This window comes from Suncus etruscus, chromosome X (assembly GCF_024139225.1).
Source record: "Suncus etruscus isolate mSunEtr1 chromosome X, mSunEtr1.pri.cur, whole genome shotgun sequence".
Classification (NCBI taxonomy): domain Eukaryota; kingdom Metazoa; phylum Chordata; class Mammalia; order Eulipotyphla; family Soricidae; genus Suncus; species Suncus etruscus.
In genome coordinates this window covers 58404268-58426478 of record NC_064868.1, presented here as the reverse complement: position 1 = coordinate 58426478, position 22211 = coordinate 58404268, and the positions used below count along the sequence as shown (strand labels likewise).

The following is a 22211-nucleotide window of genomic DNA, read 5'->3' as shown; positions in this document are numbered from 1 at the left end:
AAAGCCTTACATATTTTGCTGGCTCTGCATTTGGTGCATAAATGTTGGTTAGAGTTAGTACTTCTTGTGCTAATGTTCCCCTGATAATAAGTAGTTTCCATCCTTTTCTCTGAGCATTGTCATGAGTTTAAATGTGATTTGGTCTGATATAAGCATGGCTGTCCCAGCCTTTTTTTCTCTTACAGTGGCTTGAATAATTGATTTCCTTCCTTTTATTTTGAGCCCGTGTCTATCCTGATCTTTTAGATATGTTCCTTGAAGGCAGTAGATATCCTTATTGTTTCCCCCTAGTCCAACCCTCTACTCTGTGTCTTTTGATGGGGAATTTTAATCCATTGACATTTAAGGAGAATCCTGACATAAAGGATTGTTATGTTGTTGTATTGTATATGGTTTTTGTTACAATTGGGCACTTGGATTCTATAATAGATCTTTAAGTAGTTAATTTAGAGTCGGTTTGATTAGCGCAAATATTGCAAGTTCTTTTCATCTGAGAATGTTTTTGTCCTCTATCCCATGTAAATGAGAGTTTTTCTGGGTGCTGACACTAGGTTGGAAGTTTTTTTTTTTCATTTAGTAGTTTAAATTTGTCATTCTACTGTCTTCTTGCCTGAATCGTTTCAAATGGGAGATATGGTTTCATTTTTATGTTCCTTCCTTTGTACTTGAGGTTTTTCGTCTTCCCCATTGCTTTAAATATTTTATCTCTCTCTTTGTTTTTCACCATTTGGATTAGTATATGTTTTGTTGTTTATCTATTCGTATCTGTTTTATTCAGAACTCATTTTGCTTCTTGGATTTGTACAGGTGCCTCTTTACAGAGAGTAGGAAAATTCTCTGCTATTATTTCTCTAACTACTTGTTTTTCACCTTTTCCCTTTTCCCTTCTGGAATTCCTATATGTGGTAGATTATTTCTTTTGTCTTTGTTTATTAAGTACCTTACATTTTCTTCCAATATTTCTTTATTGATTTCTATATTTTTGCTGGCTTGCATTTTGTCTCAAGTTCATCTATATTATTCTCTATATTTGTAATTATACAAATGTGGTTTGTTAGCATGGTTTTTAGTTTCCTTAGTTCCTCTTGAATGGACTTTTTCATCTTCTGATCGAGTTCTTCTTTAAGTTAAATTTTTCATCTATGTATTTCATTTCTTTGGTTAGTGATTCTTTGAATTCCATTGGTAAGATGTTAAATGCTGATCTTAGGTATTCCTCTATGAAGTTCATGCATTTTGGAGGACTTGGAAATTGTTTAGGAGTTCTGTCCATATCCACAGCTGCTGGTGTCTTCCTTACTTGTCTCATTGTTTTTTGCATGTGGTGGTTTGGAGTGCTAGTGTTTCAGGGTGTTGGTAGATATATTTTAGGTTTTATTTATTCTAGGTACACACGTATGATAGAGATGTTGCAATTTAGTTTGATGAGTTTTCTTTTGGTTTTGGTGCTATATATTTCTGAATGAGAAAGGCTTGGGCCTGGTCTGCCTAAGATTGTCTGGTATAAAATGAGGTGTTAGTTGGGTTTGTAGGGTGGCAGTCTGTGGCCTGAGTATGTACATATATATTTCACTAATATGTCCTGATCTGAAGGATGAGCTTCTTATCTGTGTGGTTGAGGCACAGTGAATGGTCATGAGGGGAGGTACTATTTACATTTTGTTCACCTTTACACCTTTTCCTTCCTTCCCTGGCATCTGAGCATGCCTCTGTATGGGTGACACAGGCAGCTGGGTGGGCCTATTGGTGAAATGGATGGCTTTCTTGTGGTCTGACTTAAAACCCTTCTCTTACTTCCCTGCCCTTCCCAAATTGGGGCTTCTGCATAGTTAGGGTGTCCGGGCTTTCTGGGGGTGACTTCCAGGTGGTCTTACCAGCAAAGGAATAGACCATGGGGGAAAGGGGCACATACAGCGGCATTTGAGTATGCCACGGGGGACAGGGTGCAGGCGGTAGTGTCAGAAGAGGCTGCAGGAAATTTTTTTTGTTATATAAAGCACTACTAAAACTTTACAGTAAAAATATAGTACAGTAGTTATGATAAGAAATCAATCTATGTGTTCAACTACAGATGAATGGATAATGAAGATGTGGTATATATTAAATAGTACACCACTGAAGAAAATGATTAATCATGCAGTTTACTCAATATGGTTAGAATTGGAAGATATATTGAGAGAATTAAGCCAGAAGAAGAAAGAAAAGCATGGGATAATCTGTGTTATAGATAATAACTGATTAAGAAATGTAATATAGCAAAGGGTGGTTCATAGATCACCCTTGACCACATAGCTTAGGGAGGACAGAGAAGTAAAGAAATGAAGTAGGGAGGATGATCATAAGAAAGGGTTGTAATGGGACTGCAAGCCTTAAGGCTTCAGTTTAATGTGTGATATATATTAGTGGTATGTCTATAACCCCAAAGCACAGACTAAACAACACTAAAAACAAATCTAAGCTGCAACCATGAATGTGGTTCTAATATGCCTTTCAAGATGGCTGGCAAGATGATTAATTAAGGAAATACTGGTGGTCTTATTGGTCTTGTAATATTATATGCCTAATTCAATAATTTTGTAAATCATGATTAATTAAATCAATTTAAACATCAAGGAAATTTTGTGAAAATTGTTATATCTCACAGCATGTTATTAAAGTCATTGGATGTTTATTTAGCTGTTGTATTTTCAGTTTTATGCTTTTTTTGGCTAGTTGAACTTAGGGTTTCTGTGCTACTTTACCATCTAACTTGTTGTCCCACTGGCTGTTAGTACTATACTCTACATATTGGATATATCACAGGAACATACGATTTACGTGCTTTAGATTAGTAGAAGTGGGTTGATTGTTGGGCACACACCACCAGAGATTACAACCTTAAGATCGGTGTACCTGTAACTTTAATTGGTTTATCTTCTCTTCTGAGTTTAAACGTGAATCTGTGAACCTGGGCTGTTTACATGGTGTAGGTTGTGGGTTGTGGGTGCATCTGCATCTGCCAGGGCTTCTGGCAGTACAAGGGGTAGGTGGAGGCCACCCACTTTCCCTGTAAAAGGACCCTAGAGTTTTCAGCTCAAAGACTGACATAGCTGGGGGCTTTATTGACTTTTTTTGTCTTTTCCTAAATTAGTAATGATGCAGTGAAGTTGGGTCATTTATATGGATTCTGTGGGGTCTGTGGTGTGTGGGGTCAACTTACAAGGCTTCAGAACTATGGGGTCTTTGCTGCTTGCCTATCACTCAAGTGGACTGTAATGCTTCCAGCTTTCTCCTTTGGAGAAATGTTGGTTTAATAACAACTGTGCTTGGAGTCTCTTCATAGAATAGTTGTGAAACTCTGAAGCTGGGTGGTTTAAATAGTGGCAAGGCAATATTGTAGGATAATAACAGAAACATTCACATGCGAAAAATATACAGTAGGTAATGTTTTGGAATGGAGAATGATTTTTGAGAAATGAGAGATGAAATGCAGTTTACAATCATAAATTTATACTTCATAGTAGTGGTAGTCTATACAACAACAGTGATAATTATTTTGTTTTAAGGAAATAGTATACGATATACAGTCATGAAAGAACATAATAAGTATGTGAAAATCGTATATATTTCTCTAATAATACATGAATAGATGGGCGTTTGGAGATTTAGCTGTAGTGATGGGTAGGGCCAATGTGTTGAGTTTTGATATAACCCTAAAGCTGAGGTACTTGAGTTTAAGAGGGAAAATGTGTACTGATATATTAACTATTCTTCATCTTGAAAGATTGTGATAGCTTACATGTGGGGAATGCATACTAAAGAGCTTGTTTAATGTACAGGAGCCCCAAATGGAGAAGTGTCAAATTAGTAAATTAGCCAATTTGAACCACTTTGGATGACATATTCTAGGTGCATATGAGATACTTTGTGTTTCTAAAATTAAAACATTGAAATTGAGTAATGTATACTTTTATTCCCATCTAAAATATTATAAAGTTATAATAAGGGGTAGGAGAATTGCTTTGTATTGGCTCACATAATTGCTTCCTTTTTTTGTGGTTTTGGGTCACACCCGGCAGTGCTCAGGGGTTATTCCTGGCTCCAGGCTCAGAAATTGCTCCTGGCAGGCACTGGGGACCATATGGGGCACTGGGATTCGAACCGATAACCATCTTGTATGAAGGGCAAATGCCTTACCTCCATGCTATCTCTCCAGCCCCACATAATTGCTTCTTAATAACATAATGCAAGATTCCAGAATCCAATAATGGTTTTCTTAGTATATTCCTATTTGTATTTTATTTACTCTGGAGATTTTCAATAAATAAAGTTTTACCTCTATGAACTTTATCCCCCTCTAAATATTACTCATTGTACGTAATGGATATATTGCATATTTTCCTCTACTACAATCATTGTCTCTGTTTGCAGTTTAGAAGAAAATTAAATAACATGAGATTGAGAGATTTTTATTTATGAACATAGTGGTTGTCAATCTTGTTAATTGCCCACAAGTTTAAGGTGGTTAGGGGAGCTTGAAAGATAGAGCAATAGATAGGAAACTTGCCTTCTATGTCAATTCCTGGCTATATTGTAGCTAAAGCCCTGACAGCTATGATTCCTGAGCAGAAAACCCAGAAACAAACCATAAACACAACTGTGTGGCCCAGCAACAAAAGTAGGTTTAAGTTATCTATACTGTCCTCCACGTATGAAATGTCAAATTTAATGCTAACAAAAATTTTTACACATTTTCCCTATTTTCATGCTACTTTTGAAGAGATTATTTTTGGGCCTTAATCTCAAGAATTTGGTGGTTAGAAAAAAAGAAATGCTTATTTTTAATATTCTAAGTTTTTTTTAATAATATATATTTTTAAGCATCATGATTACAAATGTTTGTAGTTGGGTTTCAGTTATAGAAAAGAACACCCCGTTGTTTTCTTTTTTCATCAACTACTTCAACAATAAATTGTTGCAAAAAGACGCTTAATTTAATGCCATCTTGCTACCTAGAAATTAAGGAAATTATATTTTGTATACTTGATAATATTATTGACTTTAAAATCCTTTGGGAAATTCATTCTCCTATATTTCACTTATCATACAATGAGCTCTCTATTCAATCTATTATGCTTGGGAATGAGTGTTGGTTTACCCTGTGCACTTCTCCTTGTCTCAAACATTGATTCTTGTACAGAGCAAACCATTATCTGTCTTATCAAAACTACTTTTTGAAGGTAAGGTTCTTAGTAAGATTACACATTGCCTCTGATTCCCTGGCTGAAGTTTATTCTGTTGATTTGTTTTCTAAACTCACCTCATCTAATCTTTCTCTTATATCAGGGACCCTTGGATTTAACTCTGAAGTACTGTGTGCGAAGGAAGACAGATTCCATTGACAAGCGATTCTGCTTTGATATAGAAACTAATGAAAGGTAAGCTTCACTGAAGTGAATTTTCAGTTCTACAATCTCCATTCCTTAGTCCCTCCCTCCTAGGAAATGAACCAAGGTATTTCTTTAATTTTTGGTCACCTTTTATTGTTGAAAATGAACTAATTTTTATTACATATTTTATTTAAGTACCATGGATGCAAAATCGTTCATAATTGAATTTTAGTGCTAAAGTGTACACCAACCATCATCAGTGACTATTTCCATCCATGAATTTCCCTAGATTTTCTGCCTCCGCATCTCACTCCATTCCTCAACTGCCTATGGGGCAGATATTTAACCTCTCTTTCTCTCTTCCTTTTTTTACAATATAGTTTGCACTATATTTATTGATTGGGTACATTTCATATCACTTTATTTCCTTTCAGCACTAGTTCTTGTCCAGAGTTATAAGTTCCAACTATCATTGTCACAGTGAACACTTTTCTACCCAAACTGCATATACCATTCTTTGTGGCAAACTTTCTACTATGGACTGATATATCTGGCCTTCACTCTTTTAGCTCTGTAAATTATTACCATACTTTCATTTTATTTCTTATATCCCACAAATGAATGAGATTATTCTATGTCTACCACTTTCCCTCTGCCTCATTCAGTGAGCATAATACTCTCCATATCCATCCATATATGTAAATAATTCCTCAAGCTACAATTGCAAAGGGAAAGGGTAAGCAGATGTGGAAGAAAGATCCTGCAGGAAATAATCCAAACCAGTCTGGAGAGAGATGAAACACAGGTCCTGGGACCTTTCACCATGTGGAGCAAGAGAGAAAAGCTGGGCAAGAGTGCAGTATTTATTGGGAAGATAGGAAAGCCCCCAGGGCTGGAGAATAGGTTAGTGTGAAGAGGTGGGTTTTGTAATATGTAAAGAATAATCCATAATGTTTGAGGGTAAAGTTTGATATGTAAAGTTTAGGCAAGTATTTCCAGTACTATGTTGAATTGGAGTGGTGAGAGGGGCAGCCTTGCCTACTATGAGATTTTAGAGAAAGATCTTTTAGTTTATCTCCATTGAGGATATTTGCCATTGGCTTGTGGTAGATGGCCTTGACTATATTGAGAAAAGTTGCTTCCATTCCCATATTGTTAAGAATTTTTATCATGAATGGGTGTTGGGCTTTATTGAATGCCTTCTCTGCATCTATTGATATGATCATACAGTTTTTATTTATACTTTTGTTTATATGGTGCATAATGTTGATTGATTTATGTATGTTAAACCATCCTTGCGTTCCTGGAATGAAACCTATATGGTCATGTCATGACATTCTTGATGAGGCATTAGATCCTATTTGCTAGGGTTTTGTTGAGAATCTTTATTAAGCTGAGAAACTTCTGTACTTGAAAGAAAATAGAGACTACGATACAAAGGCCACTTTGTATTGGGAGAAACTATTCACCCAAAACCCATCAGATAAGGGGCTAATATCTAAGATATACAAGGTAATTCTTCTTTGAGGAAGTGTCTGTTCATTTCTTCTCCCCATTTTTGATGGGGTTAGATGTTTTTGTCTTGTTAAGTTCTGTCAGTACCTGAGATATCTTAGATATTAGGCCTTTTTCAGATGGCTAATGGATGAATAATTTCTACATTTCTTGTGTACCTTTTATATTTTAGTTACTGTTTCCTTTGAAGTGCAGAAGTTTCTCAGTTTAATGCAGTGTCATTTGCTTATACCTACATCTACTTACGTGGACAGTGCTGTTTTCTCAGAGTTTTGAATTTTTTTTGGCCTATGTTTTCTTTTATGTACCGTATTTTCCGGTGTATAAGACAACTTTTGAAACAAAAAAAAGTCAACCGAAAATCGGGGGTCATCTTAGACGCCGAGTATATCCCGAAAAATGTTTCAATATGCCGCTAAACAAAAATTGTCTGAATATTGCCACAAAACGAATTTTCCAACTCGATCCTGCACTAATCACTGCAAGGCTGCTTGGACCACCTCTCTAACTCAGCCAATCCAAGCAGGCTTTATATGCATGCAAATTAGACAATGTTCTGGACCCGAATCTACATTGTAAAAAGCCTGCTCCATTTGGCTAGAGTCAGAGAGGAAGTCTATTACAGTATTACCTTTGAAACTTTGCTTGTGATTGGCTCACTGTGGTACATACAGTTGCAGCACAGGAACGTTCTGTCTGATACAGCGAATATAGGCCTAAACCTATGTTTTAACTGCAAAATTAGGGGGTCGTCTTATACACCCTGTCATCTTATACGCCGGGAAATACAGTATCTTATAGTTTCATATCTGATATCAAGTTCTTTAATCCATTTTATTTGACCTTTATGTATCACGTTAAAGTAAGATCTGAATTCACTTTTTTGCCTGTATTTGACCAGTTTCACAATACCAATTGTTATACAAGCTTTCCTTGCTCCACTTTGAATTTCTTTTCCCTTTAAGAAAGAATTGGCTGAATACCTGAGGTTCCGTCTCCAAATACTCACTCATGTCTATTCCAATTATCTGAGGGTCTTCTTTATTCTAATACTATGCTGTTTTAATTAGTATTGCTTTATAGTACAATTTAACATTGGGGAAAGTGATGCCTACCATCTTTTCCACAAGGATTGATATAACTCTCTGTGGCTGTTTATTACTCCAGATGAAGTTTTGGAGTGTTTGATCTACTTCTTTAAAAAATATCATTAGTATCCTTACAGGAATTATATTAAATATGTACAGTGCTTTTAAATTTTAAAATTTTTAAATTGCCTTTTTAATTTTGTTATATTTCCAAATTTATAAGTAATTTTTATGATTGAATTTTCTTGTGTCTTCTTTTATCACTTGAAGCAGTATTTTATATTTTTCTTTGGTTTGGTTTGCTTCTATACTTAAGTTGATTCCAAGGTACTTGATGTTTCTGAAGCACATGTGAATGGAATATTTTTAAATGGAATTTTCTTTCAAATTTGCATATTCAAACATGGAATTTTAAGTGTTATTTTTGTATCCTTCCTATTTCTTTGATAAATCTATTATTTCTAGAAGCTTTTGGTATCTTTAAGATATTATTCTCAATATATTATCAAGTCATTTGCAACCAATGAAAGCTTGACTTCTTCCTTTCTTATCTAGATGCCTTTGGTATAGTTTTCTTCTGATTATTATGCCACATATTTCCAGTACTATTTTAATAGAAGTGGCAGAAGGGAAACCCTGTGTTTTGCCAGTTCTTAGAAAAAAAGTGTGTGTCAGATCTTAGAAGAAAGTCTTTTAGTTTTTCCAAATTGAGTATAATATATATCATGTTAAATGGCGTTGGCTATGTTGAGAAAAATTTTCCATTCCCATATTTTGAGAGTTTTTATAATGAATATGTATTAGAACATATCAATTGATTTCTCTACATCTATTGATACAATCATATGATTTTTATTTTTTCTTTTGTTGATATGATGTGTGATGTTGGTTGACTTTCATATGTTGAACCATCCTTACATCTCTGAAATGAATCCTACTTGGTCATGTGTGACCTTCTTGAGGAGCCGTGAGATTCTATTTTCTAGAATTTTGTTGAGGATATTTGCATGTGTGTTCATCCAAGGTATGGACTGTAAATTTTTTTGTGGCAACTCTGCTTTTGTTACAGAGTGATGACAGCTTCATACTAACGATTTTTGAGTGTTTTTCTTTCTTTAATTTCTTGGAAGAGCTCAAAAAGAATTAGCAGTAGGTCCTCTTGAAACGTTTGAAAGAATTCAGTAGTGAATCCATGTGAATATAGCATCTTTACTTGGGATTCTTTTTGATTACCATTTTATATTCCCCAATAGAGATAGGTGTGTTGAGATGTTCCAGATTATATTTTTTTTCCAACTCTGGGAGGTCATAGGAGTCTAAGAATTTATCCCTTTCTTTCATGGTTCTGTTGTTTAGTGGCATAAAGTTTCTAAAAGTAATCCTGATTACCCTTTGACTTTCTGCAGTAGTAAACTATAGTAAACTCCACCTTTTTATTTTTAATTTGTTTTATTAAGTTTCTCTTTGTGAGTCTTCCTTGTTGTCTATCATCTTGTTTATTTTTTCAAAGAACCAACTCTTACTTTCATTGATCTTTTGAATTTTTGTTTATAATTCATTAATATTTGCTCTGAGTTTTTCATAATTATCTTTATTTAAACACCGTGATTACAAATATGATTATATTTGTATGATTACAGTCATGTAAAGAACACCCCCCTTCACCAGTGCAACATTTCCACCACCAATTTCCCAGATCTTCCTCCTCCCCACCCCCCCACACCTGTACTCGAGATAGGCTTTCTACTTTCCTCATTCATTCACATTGTTATGGTAGTTTTCAGTGTAGTCATCTCTCCAACTACACTCATCACTCTATGTGATGAGCTTCATGTCATGAGCTACACCTACCAGCCCTCATCTCTCTTGTCTCTGAGATACTGTTAAAAATGACTTTCATTTTTCTTAAAGCCCATAGATGAGTGATTCTGCGTCTTTTTCTCTCCCTCTGACTTACTTCACTCAGCATAATAGATTCCATGTACATCCATGTATAGGAAAATTTCATGACTTCATCTCTCCTGATGGCTGCATAGTATTCCATTGTGTATATGTACCACAGTTTCTTCAGCCACTCATCTGTTGAAGGGCATCTTGGTTGTTTCCAGAGTCTGGCTATTGTAAATAGCGCTGCAATTAATATAGGTGTAAGGAAGGGATTTTTTGCATTGTATTTTTGTGTTCCTCAGGTATATTCCTAGGAGTGGTATAGCTGGATCGTATGGAAGCTCAATTTCCAGTTTGTGAAGGAATCTCCAAATCGCTTTCCATAAAGGTTGTACTAGACGGCATTCCCACCAGCAGTGAAAAAGAGTTCCTTTCTCTCCATATCCCCGCCAGCACTGCTTGTTTTCCTTTTTTGTGATGTGTGCCAATCTCAGTGGCATGAGGTGGTACCTCATGGTAGTTTTGATTTGCATCTCCCTGACGATTAGTAATGTTGAGCATCTTTTCATGTGCCTTTTGGCCATTTGCCTTTCTTCTTTTTCAAAGTGTCTGTTCATTTCTTCTCCCCATTTTTTGATGGGGTTAGTTGTTTTTTTCTTGTATAGTTCTGTCAGTACCTTGTAAATTTTGGATATTACTCCTTTATCTGATGAGTATTGGGTGAATAATTTCTCCCATTCAGTGGGTGGCCTTTGTATTCTGAGCACTATTTCCTTTGAGATGCAGAAGCTTCTCAGCTTAATATAGTCCCATCTGTTTATCTCTGCTTCCACTTGTTTGGAAAGTGCTGTCTCCTCCTTGAAGATGCCTTTAGTCTCAGTGTCCTGGAGTGTTTCACCTACATGTTGTTCTATATACCTTATAGCTTCAGATCTGATATGAAGGTCTATAATCCATTTGAATTTTACCTTTGTACAGGGTGTTAGCTGGGGGTCTGAGTTTGGTTTTTTGCAAGTGGCTAACCAGTTGTGCCAACACCACTTGTTGAATAGGCTTGTCTTGCTCCATTTATGATTTCTTGCTCATTTATCAAAAACTAGGTGGTTATATGCCTGAGGAACCTTCTCTGAGTACTCAAGCCTATTCCACTGATCTGAGGGTCTGTCTTTATTCCAATACCATGCTGTTTTTATAATTATTGCTTTGTAATACAGCTTAAAATGGGGGAATGTAATGCCTCCCATATTCCTTTTCCCAAGGAGTACTTTAGCTATTCGAGTTTGTATATTGTTCCAAATGTTCCCAGCATGTATTCTATATCTTCCTCCTTTACCCCCCCCCCCCAAATACTAGTGTAACTGGTCTCCACTTTACAGCTTGTTGTAGATTGGGTATCTATTCTGTTGTCTTTGGAGATAAAAAAAAGGATATGAAAAAAGGAAGAAAAAACTTGGTAGCAACTACCAAAAAAAGAAAGAAGAGAAAAATAAAAAAGAAAGAGAGGGATGGAAAAATGCACCTGGCAAAGAAAAATATCACCAAATAATAATCACAAGAGTGAAAAAGAAAGAAAAAAGTGGAAGAAAAAAGAGAAGGAAAATAAAGTCAAAAACTAACAAATCAAAACAAAACAAGAAAAAGAAGGGGTGCTGGAGTGGCAGGGTTTGGCATTCCCCCCACTGTTTTTTTTTTTTGCATAGGCACAGTAAGTATTGGGGAAGAAAGGAAATTCCTGTGGCCTAAGAGATTCAGGGTCTCTCCTTCCTGAAACATACCATCATGGGATTAACCACTGCCTCCATATATACTTGTTACCCCATTCCAAGGGCTTTTTTTGTGGTGCCAGGAAACTTTCCTCTTAGTTGTAGGTGAGAAAAACAGGCCACTGTAGCTAGCAATCTTGGTATTTGCGCAGGTCATAGGACAAGGTCTAGGATAGAGTTTTTAGGGTTCTAGAGGTTTTGTTCCATCATTGTTGTTGTGTTCAGTCTTCTGTAGCAAGTGCTCCCTGTTTTCGTTCAGTCCCTAAGCCGAAGCCTAGGTAGGATATTATGGATCCAAGGGTTCTGCTCAGTCTCTGTTGTCAAAGTTGGGCCTCTGTAATAAGAAATCTTGTTTTTTTTTTAATAAGACTCCTGGGCTACAGCCTAGGGTAGGGTTTTCCTTATTGGTCCCAAGGTAAGTTCTGCCCAGTCACATTTGTCCAAGTCAGTTTTCTGTAGTCTGTGCTCTTATTTTTCACAGTTCAAAGGACGATACATCTTCTGATTTCCATTTAGTGTTAGGTGATGTGATAGGACAGTTATTTGCTTGAATGTTTATACTCCAACCTTTGACTTTGAATCTTATTTGCTTTGACTTTCAGATGTGTTTCTTGCAGGCAGCAAAACGTTGGCTTCCACATTTTGATTTATTTTGCATTTACGTGGTGCATTCAGTTCATTGTCATTTAGAGAGATGATTGTGAGGGGATTGTCATCTTATTGTAGGAGTTTGCTGTATTTGTTGGATCTGGCTCTCATTAATGCAGACACTTCAGTTCTTTTAAGGTTGATTTTTAGTTTGAGTTTCTGAGCTGTTTTTCTTTAAAGCTTAATATCGTTCCTTCAAACCTGAATTAAAGTTTGCCTGAGTGAATTATTCTTGGCAAATAATTCATTTCATTGAGATTTATCACTATATGCCACCACTGCCTTCAGTCCTTTAGGTTTATTTTTGTTATACATTTGTTGTAAATCTTAAGGATACATCTTTGTATATAATTTCCTTTTTCAGTTGGGTTTCTTTTCATATTCTAACCCTATCTCTCATTTTCAGTATTTTCAATCGTCTGTGCCTAGGGAAGCTTTTCTTTTGATCTCTTTTATCTGGTACTCTTGGTGCACCTGGGATATAACTGCATGCAGTCTTTAGTTCTGGGAATTTCTCAGCAGTAATGTCCTTGACTATTTATTCTTTACTTTTTATTTTTTATTTTATGAAGACAAAGATGCAAAGAAAGAGGATAAGGTGAAGTTACAGTGGGAAGACAATTACCCATAAACAGAATTCTCAAAAGAAATCCCCTTGCTGACATCTTAATTTTGAATTTTCAGCCAAAAAACATTAAGAAAAATAAAATAAAACACATGCACAATCACTTTGTCCCTCACATCCCCAGATTGTAGTACATTGTAACATTTCTTAGCAGTACACAAAGCAATCTAAAGCCACAAAATTTATGTAACTCCTTTAACATTAAGGCTATAGTATTGTTGACACAGTTGCTCATAATACATTATTTCATTAAGGATGAGTCAAAGGAGCATGGCAAATACGGTGTTAGAGTGGCAATTTTTTGCATAGGCCCACAGCAGCCTTTGCATAGGGGGCATGGAAAGGAAAAGCCTTGGCCTAAATGCAAGGAGACATTACCCTGAAGTTTTCTGGCATAAGACTAGGCTCCAGGAATACTAGGTAGTCCAAACCAAGTCATTGTCTGTAGTGCCAATGCACTTTTATTTTTCACACAGTCACTGTTGTCGGTGTCAGGTTTCTGTGGCAATGGATCCTGGAATATGTCCATATCCCATATCAAAGTCAGGATGATTTGGAGTGTCCTTTAGTTTCACTTCACAATTAGAGGGTGATGCAGAGAGCTTGGTCCTGAAAGCAGGTCATTGTTCTTTCTAAGGCTTCTTCTGGGTGTTAAGGGAAGTCTCTGTTGAGTAGGTCTATGCTAGAGCAGTGGAAGGGTCTTACCTGGTAGAGGATTGCTTTCAAGTGATGTAGTACACAACTGTGGTTGTTTTGTAGATGGCATTACTGGTTCATGGGTAAATGGACAATGCCTGTTTTCAGAGGCCTGAGCCAGGTCATTATGATAATGTTCAGGGTGTAAGGTCCCACTGCATTACAGGATTTGTGTGTTCCCATCTCAATTAGATAAGAACGTGTTTGTATATAGTAATTTCCTATTTTAATGTGCCTATGTAAAGGAGAAACAATGCCACATGTTGTGATTGGTGCCTATGGGGATGCTAGAACAAGTCCAACAACACTTTTGACTTGGTTCTAACATGAACTTTAGATGGAGGGATACTTCTACAGACTTCCTTATTAAACAGATAACAAAGAGAAGGACAGACAAAACATACATAGAGGGGAAATTTTGAAATAGTTTGGTAGGCTGTTAAATTCAGTGAACCACTTTGGTCTGTGATTTGACCTGTTCAGAATGGAAGGTAAAAACAGTAAATGGGGGGAATAATGGTAGGGAATGAGACCATAAAGGACTAGAAATGAGTTTTGTAGGGCAGTGTCAAGGGCACAATATAAGATGGATATTATGCATATGTAAAATATATGCATAGAATACTATCAATATTTATTGTATGCGCGGGAGAGCTAATCCCCTTGCAGTTTTTAAAATGGAGACTGTTTTTAAATGGAGACTGTTGATTCTTTTTATTGGTGTTTTCTTCCTAGCTCTCTGGGAACCCAATGATTCTTATGTTGTTTCTATTGAATTTGTCCTAGAGATATATTGTTATCTATTTAGTTTTTTCCTTTTTACATTTTATTTTATTGAAACCATTTTCATTGAGAAAGTCCTTCATATTTTTGTTTCAGACACACAGTGAATCAGAGCCAATACTCAAAACCCATTTGAAGATTTTTCCAACCTCTTCTATTGTATGCAGGAGTTATGCAGCTCATCTTCTCCATAGTTAATTCTGTCCTCAGCAGTTGTTAGTTACTCTGCAGGGGACACTTTTCAGTGAGATTTTTATTTCACCAAAACCTTTACAGCCCTGATATTTTTGTTTGAATTATTTTCATTTCTACTCCCATGTCCTCTTGACTTCTATGGGCTATCATTCCATTGTTCATTTAAGTTCTTTGAACATCCTTAATGCTTTATCTCAAAAGTCCTTGTTCAGTGATATTAGGTAAGTGGCAGGTGTTGGGTGGGTCTTCTGAAGTAGAATTTTCTGTCACAATGTTTTATGGGGTTCTATGTAGTCTTCATGTTGTGAAAATTGTTGTATGAGACTGTTTTAAGTGTTCAGCTACAGTTCCTTGACAGGACTCCAATTCACTCTGTAGCTGTGCTTTTGATGATCTCATAAACCTTAGCTGGATTCAAACTAGGGTTTTCATTTTGTCTACTAAGTATTTCATTCCTTTTTATTTCAGTTTCAGTTTTTCATTTCTAATTTCATATCCTCTTTATTTTTATTTTTGCATCATTTAGTTTGTTCCATGGTATATTTGGGTTCTTTGAACTTTAGATTTCCTCTCTAAAGTATTTAGCAGAAAGGCTACATAGGTGGCTGGTATTTTTTGGTCTGCAGAAATACCATCATTTCTAAGCATGGTCGTGTTCTCTGTTATTTCTCTATTGTGTCTTATGCAGTGTGTTGTTTTCTATGTTTTTCTGGGTTTTATTGACTAGAGGATATGCACGTTACTGCGGAGTGTTCTCATTGCTCATGTCTGGCTGGCTCTATTCCAGTTCATGCGGTGGGCACCACTGCTTTTGCCTCTGAGGCGTGGGAGAGGCTCAACATGATGATACTCAGCACCTCTCTCTGGGTCAAATCTGGGCAGCAGGGCAGGCACTACTCATCACACTGCTGCTTGGTGCTTCTTGCTGGGTTCCCTCAGTTCTTTAAGTTTTAAAGTACCTGGAATGGTTATAAAGCTTCTAGACTACATTCTTTGCATTAAGCCAAACTAAGTTTGATCCCAGCTACGCTATATTGTCCTGTAACCTGCAGGAGTGAACCCTGAGTACAGAGCCAGGAGAAAGCACTGAGATCTACCAGGTACGGTTCAAAAATTTATAAATATAAATTATGGATTTACTTTGGAGAAATCTTGTTTGATTCAGGTAATTCATCGAAATTTAGTAAATGTTTCCAAATTATCTTTATGCATTATACACCTATGACATAAAACAATTAAACAAAATATTAGATTAATGGAAAGAAAATTTATGGTTGAATTGCAATATAATATGAACAAATCATTTAAGAGAAGACTAAGGCAAAGGGTATTTTTAGGATGTATGAATAACAAACTACTATTATTTGCCCCATTTTAAATTTCTTATTATGAGTCTAATTTATTTCTGTGTGAAGCATATATGTCTAAATTTGATTTTAATGAAATTAATTCTTATTATTAGTAACCATGATTCTTTTTCTCAGGTCCCAACAACTTCTGGCATAGGTAAGGTAGGTAAGGCAGTAAAGGGAATTTAATTTCTTTTATCATAGAAATGACCATTGACTTAGTAGCACCCTCCTGAATATTTAATGTCTCTGACTGTGTGATACCAAGGTGTTTACAAGAAAATTAAATTTCTGTCTCTAGTTCCATATTTTCCCCTCTTACATTTAAAATTCTTTTTTGTTTATTTTTTAAATATTTTTATTGTGGCCAAAGTGAATTAAAAATCTTTCAAAATAATCTTTAAGACACATAGTGACAATGAATGAGGGGCATTCCCACCACCAGTGTTGCCCTCCCCCCACCCCTGTTCCCAGTATACCTCCCATATCTTTCCACTTTACCCCCACTAATGCTAGTATAACTGGTCCCCATTTGTACAGCTTGTTGTAGATTGGGTATTGAGTCTGTTGTTGTTGACTTTAGGTTTGGTGTTCATGTCTGATCATATCTTAAAATGTTCACTAAATGTTCATATAACTGTCCAGTCCTGGTATCATCCATTTTCCTTCCTCAAATTATGAGGCTGAACAAGATGGTTCTGTTGGATATATAATGAAAGAAAATGGAAAATAGAAAAAAACACAAGAAAACAAACAGACTAGGAGGAGTTTGTCTAGGTTTTATAAATATCAATTTAGAAGAAGGGATAAAAGAAGAAACATTTAAAAAAACAAGACAAAAACAAAAAAGCAACAAAGCAGCAGCCACAAAAATACCAAAAAACCCAAAGAACCAAAACCAGCAACTATGAAATACACAAAATATACCAAAAACAAAACAAAGCAAAAGAAAACCAAAGCAAGATGCAACAATGACAACAACAAAAATGTCAAATACCCAAATTAAAAAAAGGCAAAAAGCAACACAAACAAAAAACAAGCCATCCACTACTAAAAAGGTTTGTGTTGGTTTATTTTATTTTTTTTTGCTTGTTTGTTTGTCTTTTGCAAAGGCACAATAACTACTGGGGAAATTAGAAAGGGAATTTCCTTGGCCTAAGAGATACAGGGTTTCTCCGCCCTTGAAGCATACTACCATGGGAATATCTACAGGCTTCACACATGCTCATTTTCACACCCCAAGATCTTCTTATGGTACTAGGAAACTTTCTGCTCAGTTGTGGATGATAACATCAGACCTCTGTAGCTAGAGATTTTGGTATTTGCGTAGGTCATAAGATGAATGCTAGGAGAGAGCTTTTCTTTACAGTTGAAGTTCTGCTCCATTATGTTGTAATCAGTCTTCTGTAATTTGTGATCTTGGTTTTTGCTCAGATCCTAGGACAAAGCGTTGGATAGCATGGTTCTAGAAGTTCTGCTTTGTCACAATTGTAAAAGTCAGACCTCTGGAATTAGAGATCTTGGTTTTTGTATGAGTCCTAGGCTGAGGCCTAAACTAGGATTGCTTTATTGGTTCCTCAATATGTTCTGCCCAGTCTATGTTTGTCAAAGTCACTCTTTTGTAGTTAGCAATTTTGGTTTTTGCACAGAGCAATGGATGACATGCCTTCTGATTTCATCCTACTATTAGGTGATAAGATAGGGCAACTCTGTCTTAGATCAAGTTGCTGCCATTTCCTTATGTCAAGATGTCATATCAAAACTGTTGCTAGTTGGTGCCAGAGCAGTATTAGGAATTTCCCAGGGAGGAGTTTGGTTCCTGGTGCTGTTGTTGGGACCTCTGTCAGTTCCACATCTGGTATCTGTAGTTCTGGGTTGGATGGTCGCTGTCTAATCACATGGAATCTAGTTTGGGTCCACATGACACATGCTTAGGTTGGAGGTGCCCCATGTATTATGCAATTTATGGGTTCTTATCCATAGTAGATAAGAGCTTGTTTCTATATGTAAAATTTCCCTTATTTTTTAGTATGCCTTTCCAAAAAATAGTGCCAAATGATATTGCTGGTGCATTTGAGGGTAAGAATGTCAAGCTATACAATCTCTGCACCCTTGATTTTACCTGAGCTTTTTATCCCAGGCAGGACGTTTTCTTGTAGGTTTTCATACCAAGTAAAACAAGAACAGGCGAAGTTAAAGAGGAGAAAGATTATATATATATGAAATAACTAAAAATAATTTTAAACAAGGAATTAAAGAAAATAAGTTATTTAAGAGGCTCTTATGTTTAGGAATAAACAGACTAGGTGGTATTATTATTGAAGTATTAAACATATTAAGTCTTTTGAGATATTCTTGTGGGGGTGGTATCCATGAAAATGGTATCCATTTTCATCACACACCGTGGTCTTGTTGAGTTTGAGAGATGAATTGTGACCATAAGGGATCAGGTAGTGGCCTTGGGCTGGGGGTCCTTCTGGGGCTGAATCGGTAGCATATAACAATCCACATTCGAGAAGGTGAGAAGGAGGGCCACAAAGGATGAGTCATTAGAAGTGTTGATTGTAGTTTCTTGCTGGTACATGAAACGTGGGACTGAGAGGGTGCCCTTTTGCTTTGGGAGCTGGATGGTGGCTTATTGAGGAGGAGGTCCATCTCGGTACCTAATGAATTAAGAACTGAGGGTAAAGAGGTTGAGATAAGTAGAAATATCGGATCAGGGTTGGGGGATGAAAAGATATTAGCATTTCTGGAAGGCGGACAATATTTCTGAGGGGCTATATACACTTTAGGCATGGATTGTTTACATTTTAGGTTTGGCAATTAGAGGGGAATCCACTGTCTACAAACTCATGTCCACATAAAGACCGATGTTAATTGATCTATTCTTAGGTTATTGTTAAAGTCCTGAACCCTGAGCCTCATAGGCTGGGTCTGAGCCTAATGAGATAATTAATTGAGTTGCGAAAAGATAAATAATTGTTTGATACAGATTAGGAGAAAGAGGGGAGAAAACATAAGAGGGGAGAAAAAAGAATAAGTAATTACAGTATAAATAAGTTAAAAAAGATTGAATTGTTAAAGAAGAATCCAGAAGAGAGGGGCAGAAAGAAATAGGGGGGTAAAAGGAGAAAAAAAGAAACAAAAGCAAGTAGTAGTTTGCAAAAACATGTTCAATGAATGGAAGCTGTAAAGTAAGTCTGTGGTGCACCATTTACTGCTCCAGTGGTCTGAATGATCGTATGCTTTGGGTCCTAATAGAAGAAATAAACAAAAAGATCATGGGTTAATTAGAGTATTTTACCGAGACACTGTCATAATGAGCACTATATGATTGAACATCAAGGTTTAAAATTAGGGTGTCTACCCTGTGTTTCCAAGGACGACTGTGAACAAAAAAAGCTGAAGGGTTATATTATACCTGGTAAAAATTTTTCACTAAAACATATTGTTTGTAATCACTACAGCAGGAGACCCACGCTTCTAATCTTCCATACTTGGTTCTGTGGATAAATCAATTAGGACCATATTATAGGGCTTTGAAATAGAGGTTTATTGCATGCCTGTTCACTCTAACCTGCTGTTAATCATTGCTGGTTTCTTTAAGTTATGGTGGATAGTTGCAGCTTTGTGTTGTTGCCCTTCCACTTCATTTGACCACTTCTCCTCATTATATTCTGGTACCTGTGGTGTTTGGAGTTTCTACCCTTTCGACGCTGGTATTTGTTTGTGGAGTACTATATGTGAATGTGGTTTCTATTCTATATACATCAAAGAAATGCTATAATTCTGTATTTATCCTCCTTCTGCCTTACTTCATTTAACATAATACTTTGAGATCCATCCATGTTGCTGCAAAATCCATGATTGTATCATTTCTCACTGCTATGTAGTATTCCATCGTGTATAAATACCACATCTTCATGATCCACTCATCTGCTGTTGGTCATTGAGGTTGGTTCCAAATTTTAGCTATTGTGCTGAGTGTTGCGATAAATAGTGGAGTGCACACATACATTGGGATGAATAGCCTTCCTTCTTGGGGATAGATACGCAGGAGTGCAATTGCTAGTGATATGAAACTCAATTCTGAGTTTTCTAAGCACTCTCCATACTGTTTTCCATAGGGCTGAACCAGACAGCAGTCCCACCAGCAGTGAATGAGAGTTCCTTTCTTTCTTTCTTTTTTTTTTTTTTGGTTTTTGGGCCACACCCGGCGGTGCTCAGGGGTTACTCCTGGCTGATTCTTAGATACTTAATATTTTTGGATACTCTTTTAGATGGGATTTACTCCTTAATCTCTTTCTCCTCTGCTTTGTTATTTGTGTAGAGGAATGCTACTATCTTTTGTATATTGTCTTTGTAGTCGGCCACTTTGCTGTATTGTGAATAGTTTCTAGGAGTTTTACTGTGGACTCTTTAGTTTTTTTCAGACGATATCATCATATCGTCTCCAAAATGAGATAGTTTGACTTTCTATTTTCCTATATGGATTCCTTTGATTCTCTTCTCTTGTCTGATTGCTATTGCTAGGACTTCTAAATCTGTCTTGAATAAGAGTGGAGAAAGTGGGCAGCTTTGCCTAGTTCCTTACCTTAGTGAAAATTACTTCAGATTTTTACCATTAAGTATATTGTTGGCTGTGGGATTTTTATAGATAGCTGGAACTATCTTGAGGAAGGTTCCTTCCAGCCTAATTTTGCTGAGTGTTCTCAGCATGAATGGGTGTTGGATTTTTTTCAAATGCCTTCTCTGCATTGACTGATATGATCATGTGTTTTTTGTCTTTTTTCTTGTTGATGTGATATATAATGTTGATTGATTTGCATATGTTGAACCATTCTTGCATCTCTAGGATTAAGCCCACTTGGTGTATAATCTTTTTGATGCATTGTTAGATTCGGTTTGCTAAGATTTTGTTGAGGATTTTTGCATCTGTGTTCATTAGTGAGAGTGGTCTGTAGTTTTTTATCTTGGTGGTGTCTTCGCCATCTTTGGGAATGAGTGTGGTATTCACCTCATAAAAGTACTTCCTTCAAACATGATAGTGTGTCTGGTTGGGTATAATCTTCAAAAAGCATTCATTTCATTGTGTTTTGACACTGTATCCCACCACTGCCTTCTGACCTTGAGGGTTTCTTGCAACAGGTCTACTATAAATGTTAAGGATGCTCCTTTGTATGTAATTTCTCTTTTTGTTCTTGTTGCATTCAGTGTTCTATCCCTATCTGTGGTATTTGTCATTGTGACTAGGTTGTGTCTTGGGGTGCTTTTCTTCGGATCTCTTTTAGGTGGTATTTTTTGGTCATGCAGGATTTGGTTGCATCCAGTCTTTATCTCTGCGAGTTTCTCTGCAGTGATATCTTTGGCTGCTGATACTTCCTGGGGATTTTCTTCCTGGGTCTTTGAGACTCTAATGATTTTCATGTTGTTTTGGTTGTGCTCATTAAAGACTTATATTTTTATCTGTTCACATTTTTTGAGTAAGTTTTTCATTATCTGATCATTTGCTTTCAGGCTTTTTCCAGTCTCCTCTTCTGTATGGATGTTTATGCATCTCATTTTCCAGTGTACTAATTCTATCATCAGCTGCTCTTACTCTGTTAGAGAGACTTTCCTTTGAGGTTTTCAATTTGTCTACTGAATTTTTCAGACCTTTTATTTCAGTTTGGAGTTTTCTGATTTCTATATTCATTTTTTCTTGATTCTTATTTGTTTTCCATTCAGCTCAATCTATGCTTTCTTTGCGTTCTATGAACATCCTCAATATTTTTTCTCTCAGTTCCATGTCTGAGAGACTAAGAATACGATTGGTAGTTTTGGGGCCATCAGAGTTGCCATCTACATTCTCTGTTCCTTGCATTGGCTTGCTTTGTTTTCCTACCGTCACGTTTTTATTGTGGATTTTTCTACTTGTTTTGATGGTTTTCATTGGCTAGAAGATGTGTGCACGCTCCTCTGGCTCCACCCTTTGTGGGCGGGACTGCTCACCTCTGAAGAAGAGCCCTCATTTAATAATGGTGGAGATAATCAGAATTACAGGCCACAGGCCAGCAGAGAGTATGCCCAAGACGTCTGCTGTGTTTCACGTCACACAGCAGAAACCAGTTTAACTGTCTGTGGGCGGGACTGCTTACCTCTGATGAAGAATCCTCGTGGAACAATGGTGATGAGGGTTAAAATCCTAGGCTGCAGTCCAGCAGGGAGTAGGTCCTGTATGTCTGCGCTGTTTCAGGTCACACAGCAGAATCTATTCACATTAGTGACACACAAACTCAAATATCTTGGAGTCA

General features: G+C 36.5%; 1 protein-coding gene across 1 annotated transcript in view; it reads left to right on the top strand.

Annotated features, from left to right (window-relative positions):
- Nucleotides 1-22211, top strand: part of OPHN1 (oligophrenin 1) — a 354031-nt gene that overhangs the window by 102978 nt on the left and 228842 nt on the right. The window contains exon 11 of the mRNA XM_049767407.1: nucleotides 5326-5417. Coding sequence (XP_049623364.1) covers nucleotides 5326-5417 — 92 coding nt within the window. The remainder of the gene's footprint in view (nucleotides 1-5325; nucleotides 5418-22211) is intronic.